General features: G+C 32.6%; 1 protein-coding gene across 2 annotated transcripts; it reads right to left on the bottom strand.

Annotated features, from left to right (window-relative positions):
* Positions 1-4,944: 4,944 nt before the first annotated feature.
* LOC112017670 (uncharacterized) lies at positions 4,945-8,161 on the bottom strand. Of its 2 annotated transcripts, XM_024050124.2 has the most exons (4): positions 7,997-8,160; positions 7,069-7,209; positions 5,763-6,978; positions 4,945-5,545 (listed from the first exon to the last, which is right to left on the bottom strand). In XM_024050124.2, exons 2-4 carry the CDS (start codon positions 7,136-7,138, stop codon positions 5,368-5,370), a joined length of 1,464 nt encoding a protein of 487 aa, XP_023905892.1. In that variant the 5' UTR covers positions 7,139-7,209; positions 7,997-8,160; the 3' UTR covers positions 4,945-5,367. The 2 variants fall into 2 exon arrangements, with proteins under 2 accessions (XP_023905892.1, XP_023905891.1); XM_024050123.2 differs by having other exon boundaries at positions 5,763-7,209; positions 7,997-8,161.
* Between the last annotated feature and the right edge of the window lie 293 nt (positions 8,162-8,454).

Raw genomic sequence — 8,454 nt, 5'->3', positions numbered from 1 at the left:
TTTTTTTTTTACATTAACTTATTTTTTAAATATTTATACTTTCTCTAACCTTTCTCCTCGTCTTACCTTTTCATTTCCCCACTAACCCTCTATTTTAATATCACTATTCATCTTTTCCTTCATCTTCCTTTATTTGTCTCTTCTTATTCACTCTCTCCCGCTATAAATTTGTCATCCTCTCTTCCATTCTTTACATAGTTTTCCCTCATAAAAAGGCAATCTCTCTCTCTCTTTCTCAATATTTTTGTGGATTTTTATTTTTCTTGCATCTCTGCTTTAGGTTGATAAATTTTTGTGTATATATTTTAGAACTATAATTTAGGTTGATATGATTTAGTTTTGTGTTTTAAGTTATTATTATTATTTTGTTCTCTTTGATTGTTAAATTTTATCCGATTACATTATAAAGAATTAAAGATAGTAGACAAGAATATAGTATTATTCTATTACATAGCATGATTTGGATAATTTAGTATTTATTGTTATATCTTTTAATTTTACTTATTAATTTTTTTTTCTCATCTTATTTTATTCAATATTGAAATTCATCCACATCCTCCTTATCATTAAATTATTTATATTTTCTCTCTTTTTTTGTTTTAAAAAATAAAAAAAATGTAATATTTTACTTAAATTCAAATTAAAAAAAATTGTCCTCATCAAATTGTACTTATTTTCTTAACATTTACACTTTCTCCAACCTTTTTCCTTCTCTTTACATTTTCATCTCTCCAAATCCCCTACCTTAATATCACTCTTCCTCTTTTCCTTTGTCTTCCTTTATTTTGTTTCTTTTTATTATCATCCTCTTAGTATAAATTTTTCGTTCACTCTTCCATTATTTGAATAATTCTCTCTCACAAAAAATGGTTATTTCCCTCTCTTTCTCCCTTAATTTTTTGGTGAATTTTTATTTTTCTTGCATCTTTATTTTAGCTTGATAAAGTTTTGTGTTCTTTAGAACTCTATTTTGGAGTCTTTTGGCTAAATATTGTTGAATTTGGAGTTTTTTTACGTTATGGGCATTGTTCCAACTTAATTAGGGAATCGAGGAGAGAAAGTGAATTTCGGCAACACCGTTGCCGAAATTCCAACAAAAGTATGAGAGAGAAAGAGAAAAAGTAGGAGAGAGAAAATTTGGAGTTTCGGCAATGGCATTACCGAAATTCTTGTTGCCCAAAAAACTAACTGAAACTAATTGTGGCAATGGCATTGCTGAAATAGGGGAAAAAAATTTTTTGTGGCAATTGTGGCAATGCCATTGCTGAAAATGGGAGGGGGAAAAAAAGTGGTTGCCGAAATTTGGGAGGAATTAAAAAAAAAAAGTGTTACGAACACAATATTTTCACAATAAATCACATGTGATTAGTTGTTATTAGTTCAAATTTGAATTTAACACTGAGATTACTTTTTTAATCCAACAATAACAATTAGTAACAACCTGCCACTTAGAATTTGTTGTAAAATTGTGTGCACTTATCATTTCTCAAAAAAAAAAAAAAAGTGTAATGAATTTGTGGCAATGGCATTTCCGAAATAGGGAAAAAAAATTTGTGGCAATTGTGGCAATGCCATTGCCGAAAATGGGAGGAAAAAAAATGTTGTAATTGGTAGTCACCACTATAACTACGCAATCCATGTACTGGATGAAAATCCTTTACTTGACTGAACAGGCAGTTAAAAGAAAGTAAAACCATTATCTCTAAGAGGTTAGAATTGACCATTTATTAAAAAGTTAAGGACAAAATGTGATATAAACTAAACTGAACAAAAGCCTCCACTTTTAAAAGAAAAAAAATTTGTGGAAATTGTGGCAATGACATTATTGAAAATGGGAGGGAAAAAAAATGTTGTAATTGGTTTGTGGCAATGGCATTGCCACAAATTTTTTTTTCCCCTATTTCGGCAATGCCATTGCCTCAAATCCATTACACCTTTTTTTTTTTGGAGAAATAATAAGTGCACACAATTTTTACAACAAATTCTAAGTGGCAAGTTGTTATTGATTGTTATTATTGGATTAAAAAGTAATCTTAGTGTTAAATTCAAATTTGAACTAATAATAACTAATTACCTTTTTTCTTCCCTATTTCGGCAATGCCATTGCCACAAATCCATGACACCTTTTTTTTTTTTTTTTTTGAGAAATGATACGTGTACACAATTTTCACAACATTTTTACAACAAATTTTAAGTGGTAGGTTGTTACTGATTGTTATTTTTGGATTTAAAAAGTAATCTCAGTGTTAAATTTAAATTTGAACTAATAACAACTAATCACATGTGATTTGTTGTGAAAATATTGTAAAAATATTGTTTATGTAGCACTTTTTTTTTTTTTTAATTCCTCCCGGATTTTGGAAACCACTTTTTTTTCCCCCCTCCCATTTTCTGCAATGGCATTGCCACAATTGCCACAAAAATTTTTTTCCCCTATTTCGGCAATGCCATTGCCGAAATTCCAAATTTTCTCTCTCCTACTTTTTCTCTTTCTCTCTCATACTTTTGTTGAAATTTCGGCAACGGTGTTGCCGAAATTCACTCTCTCTCCTCAATCCCCTAATTAAGTTGGAACAATGCCCATAACGCAAAAAAAACTCCAAATTCAGCAATATTTAGCCAAAAGACTATATTTTGGGTTGATGCGATTTAGTTTTGAGTTTTAATTTTTTTTTTTGTTCACTTTGATTATTAAATATTATCCTATTGCATTATAAAGAATTAAAAATAGTATATAAGAATATAATATTATTATATTACGTGGAATGATTTGGACAAGGTAGTATTTATTGTTATATATTTTATTTTTACTTTTTTTTAATCATATTATTTTATTCAACATTTAAATTCAGCCACATCCCCCACATATATTATTAAATTATTTATATTTCCTCTCATTTTTTATTTTAAAAAATTAAATATATAATATTTTGCTTAAATTCAACAAATAAAATTGTCCTCATAAAGTGGAGTAATGCTAGAAAAACACTCATTTTTACTGCCAATGCATCAAAAGAAAAATGGAATACAAAACAAATGTCAATTTAGAAACACTAAATTAAAAAAAAACTAATAATGCATATTTAATATCATAGAATCATCATCAAATTTGGGAAAACGATAGGTTGCTGAGAGAGAGAGAGAGAGAGAGAGAGAGAGATGGTTAAAAAAAAAAATACAAAGTAATAAAGAGTAGATAAAGAAAAAAAAAAAACAAACGTCAATTAGTAACCATTAATTGGAAAACAAAGAGGTTGTAAGGAGAAGTAAAAAATAAAATAGAGATGACCATACAGAGAACATTAAAAACTTTACAGTGTAGTAAAATAAACCATTAAATTCACTTAAAGAATTAAATCAATAATCAAAAGTTAAATACAATCATAGTACTAAATTTAAACTTAAAACTAATCAAACTCTAACTATTAAAACCATATTTCTAATCATAACTAAAATAGAGATGTTCTTTGGTAATAGTAAAAATTACATAAGAAATAACGTTAGAAAATTTTAAAATCCTTTTTTTTTTTTTTACATTTCATTTAACCTTATTATAATATATATAATTTTCATACACTATTACTTTTGAAAATCTAATAAACAATGTTGCCTCTCATTAACATCTTTCTTATCCAAATCATCAGTTAGCAAATATATGATAATGGTAAGAAGCGTTACAAATGATATTATTAAAAAAATTAATTAGCCACAATTATTATGGAGTAGTAGTTTATAGTTTGATGCATTCAAAGAAGTAGAATATATAGAGTTTATTTAAAGGTAATTGTAAAGGTTCACATTATATATATATATATATATATATTATAAATAAGGTTAAATGAAATGTAAAAAAAGTTATGACTTGTTTGGAAGTTTAGAGAGGGAGGAGAGTAGAGGGGAGTAGAGGGAAGGGGAGTAGTGGGGAGGAGAGCAGAGGAGAATGATTTACCTTCACCTTATTTGGATGTTTTTAAAATTAGTAAGGGGGAATGGAGTAATTAGCCCTTCTCCTTGTGTAATTTTGTTAATATAATAAGGGTAAATTAGGTAATTTACTTGGTCAATAGTTTATGTACTCTACTCCCCCTCCAAATCTCTCCAATTTGGGGGAATTAAAATTGGGGGGGCTAGAGGGAGTCCAAACCCTTCCAAACTCCTCCAAACCCCTCCCTCTCATTCTTTAAAAAACTTCCAAACAAGGTAATTGCATTACTCTCTCTCCCTCTACTCTACTCCCCCTCCTTTTTTAAACATCCAAACATGCCATTATTTTTTTTGTACTAGTTATATTTATTTGTGTAAAAAAGATTCACATTGTATATTGAATATTACCAAACTTTATTTGTGCTAGTTTCAGTCATATTTTTCTATATATTATTGGTGCTTTAGACATGTTCTTCTTTTCCTTTTCTCGATGGAATGATAACCTTAGGCCTTAGCTACGTACACTATAATTTTCGTTTCAAAATTCGACGACATCATTGAGATTTAGAAACAACAATTCAGGATGGACAATGGTTATGGGAACATGTATAACTCATTTTAAGCCGTGGTCGTGGTTGTAATTGTTGTCATCATTATAAGTGGATGGCAAAGCACCTTAATTGTCTCAACTGACAAAGAAGGCTATGAGGCTTTGCTATTTTACATCTAGCCCCGACTCCCCCCTAGAAGTTAATATTGGATGGTAAATCCTAAACATCCTTGAATATAAAGCTATCAAAGCCAAATTCAGATAGAAGCACACAAATGGAAACTAGGAAGAAAATAATCCACGACTATCGAATTATATAATTTTAATCACAAATTTAATCAGACGAGGACATGATTATAATTTTTATGATGAATGATCTCAATATTCAACAAGGTTTCAGAATGCATGAATCTTCTAATCATCCTTGCCCCATCAATGTAACTGATAAAGGGAAGAGAAAACAGAAGACATAAATGAACCATGGACACTAATTTCACTATCATCTAATGATCTGAAGAACATGGAAAAGAAAGTACAACAAACAGCAGAAAACAGAAGCTGTATTCAGAAATCCAAATCCGCCAGTAGACAAATATTTGGCTGGAGATTCCTTGACCATTGCTTCAATTGATTCCTCCTGGTTCACCTAGTAGTTAGACAAACTGACCTTACGTATGACACAATAAGAACTGTATCTGAATCCCCATGTAGGAGTTATAGATTCTGCCATGTAAACTAATCAATAAGAAGAAAGGAATTGTAAAGCTACATCCCCTTCCAAAAAAAAAAAGTACTGCATTTTTTAACACAACATATAGTGTTTGAAACTATGCAACTATACTGAACAGATATACAAGCCTGTGACAGAGTTAAATAACTCAGTGTCCTTAAGATCAGATTGAGCAACAAGAGAAGCATGGGAACCATCTGTTTTGAGCATCTGGGGGAGCTTTAGATGTCTCAGCTGCACTCGATGTTTCTTTGGGAGTTTGTGGCTGTGATCCTGACTCTTGGCATTTCCCATGTGGGCCTACCTTCGGAGAACAACCTTTATCCACATCCCCTGACAATCTTCATATAAGAAGAAGAATTCAGCTATTAATTCAAGAAGCAAGATGGATTCACAATCTTAAAGACCCAAAAAAGCTTATAAATTTACCAAAAGTAACATGTCAGGTAGTTTTAACATAAGCAAAGCACCCATGTAATTATTTATGCATAAAACTGTTAGATTTTTGTGTGTGTGTGTGGCTAATTTAGGCTGAGAATTGAGAGAGACGTAGCTTACATTGGAAAAGCAAAAGATTTTGTACCCTGATCTGAACGATGAGAGAGTCTAGGTGAATGAGATGCGTCCTCAACAAGAGACCGAATATCTTTACTAGAATGTGCCTCATTTTCCTTTATAATCTCCCTCATTGTTTTTGCAGCTTTTGTTTCAGTAACTCCTGAAACCTCATCCAAAGTAGCCTTTTTTGGGCTGTTTTCAGTTGATTTATTGGTTGGAGAATGGTTATTTGAGATGTCCATTAACGGACCAGTCATGACTAATTCACCAGATTTAACAAGCCAGTTGAATTGTTCTTTTGTGAAACTCATGTTCCCCGTGTGAATGCTAAACAAAGATTCATTGGAAGTGGTACTCCATTCCATTGGAACTGTAGATTTAGTTCTAGCAAACACATAAGATGGAATCCTGTATTGAGAGGAAGCAGGATCACCAGGTCGCTCCATTACCTGCACTGGAAGAAATTGTGTTGATGGCTTATTGGTGAAGCCCAATTCAGTGCTTCGGCCAGGCACTACTTGTGCAGTTGGCTGCCCTGCCGATCCATGACTAGATTGTTCGTGATTAGGCATAGAGCTAGCTGGAATATCCTTGTTGCTATGATTTGAAGCTAATTGAGTGTCCTTGGAACAGCTCGGGGGACCTACAGTGCCTGCAGGGGACTTACTAGTTGCTTTTGCACTAATTTCGAAGGGATCTTCAGTTGATAATTCGGAGGATGAGGATGACATTGATAATGATAATGATAATAAGGGCTCTAGCTGTTTGGTCGGGGTTGAGAGATCAGCTTCACCAATGGCGGTACCAGGATGCATCCCCAGATCACTGTTTGTACTACTCCCATTTTCTAGTTCCATAACCAATATTGCCTGATTTGATTCGGTCTCCAAAGGCCTGATCTCATTGTCCTCATCAAATTTTGGGAGGCTAGTAGCATCTTCAGGGGATTTTCTGGTTACATCCATTCCCAATTGGAAGGAATCTAGAGAGGGAGATTCAGATGCAGATGATGATGATGATGAGCGACTTAAGCTTTTTCTAGGAAAGGAATCTGCTTCACCAAGGGATCTAGCTGAACTTGGCATCAAATCACTGTCAACTTTGCTCCAATGCCCAGGTTCCACAGCTAATAATGTTTGTCTTGAGTCTAGTTCCAAAGGTCCTATGCCATTGTTCTGAATGAGTTCTACAGGAAACATACTGACTGCATTTGCATCTAGTTCCAAGAGGTCATCCAATGAAGTTTCAGAAGCAAAAGATGATGATGATGAGTAGACTAACGCTTTGCCAGGGATAGAATGATCACCTTCATGGAAAATGGAGGTAGGTTGCATCCCCGAATCTCTAATAGTTCCACCTTCATGTCCAGATTTCATGATATAAAATGTCTGATTAATTGATTCAGGCTTCAAAGGTCCTCAATCATCCAAAATCACTGGAGCTAGTGCTATTAAAATAATAGGAAAAAGAGGTGATGAAAAAGTTGCACATTTACAATTCAAATTTATACAGATTAATAAAGTAAACTACTAAATTGGTAAATTTTTTGATAAGTAATAAACCAAGGACTGCCTGAAATTTTTTGCAATCAACAAAGACCCAACAAGAAGCATGTAGATAAAATTATTCTCCCACATGGCACATAGATAACAAACACATATCCATACATATTCATAAATGCATGATGCACATATTCCTATCTGACTTGCATTCACATAGGTATGTGCAGATAAAATGGTGGGATTCTTCTCATTTTCCCCACAAATTGTTTCATGTTTCGCATTACCTTGATGTTTCATGTTGTCAACAGAATTTTGTTTTGGGTGTGGAACCATGACACAGTTATTGTGTTATCCAAAATTGATCATAATGGATTACAGGTTCTCTCTGCCCACATTAAAGCCTCAGCCTAATGTCTCTCACTTTGCATACAATTGAAAAATTGCAGGGTCTCGGAATAAATTTATTACATATTTTTGGAAGTAAACACAAGTCTCTGATCTCATAAAAGTGAAAGAGTTCACATGTTTTTTTGATTTATTAAAACCGACATATGAATAAACTTCAAGCTATTGCTTATATATACAGATTTCACAATATGAGTATTCCAAGAATATTACAAGTCTCAAGTAAATTTAATGTAACTAAACATTAAAAAAAACAATCAACATGATGCTTCATTGACATGTAAGGTATCATAGAAAGAAAGAATGAATTGAAATAGAGTTACACACATGTTTTAGTGGAAGAACTTAGCAAGAAGCCTCAAAGTTCCAAAGAGACTGCTGGTTCCAGCCAACTAGCCCAGATGGCTTGGTTATCAGCAGCCCCGTTGTTAATCTTCTGGCTAATCTTTGAAGGGTAAGAGGTGAAACTTAAGAAAATGAAAATTGCAGAGAGAGAGAGAGAGAGAGAGTTTGGGAAGATGGAGGGAGATGAAACAAAGAGATTGGAATGAATGGCGTTGCATGGATATAGGTGTTTGTTTGTCTATGTAGTTTCCTTAAAATAACGGTTTGTTTGTTTGTTTGCGGCGCCTATTCACTTAACTAACTTTTGTAACTAACTTTTGCAAGAAATCTTAGGTGTAACCGTTATTAGTGGATAAAAAAGTAATGTCAATAATGGTCAATATTAAAATTAGTAAAACTTGTCATCCAATACCCCTAGTGAAAATATTATACACGTTTTC

This window comes from Quercus suber, unplaced genomic scaffold, assembly GCF_002906115.3.
Source record: "Quercus suber isolate HL8 unplaced genomic scaffold, Cork oak 2.0 scaffold_310, whole genome shotgun sequence".
NCBI classification, from domain to species: domain Eukaryota; kingdom Viridiplantae; phylum Streptophyta; class Magnoliopsida; order Fagales; family Fagaceae; genus Quercus; species Quercus suber.
Note: the sequence above shows the minus strand (reverse complement) of the source record. Positions and strands in the feature narration are given on the sequence as shown.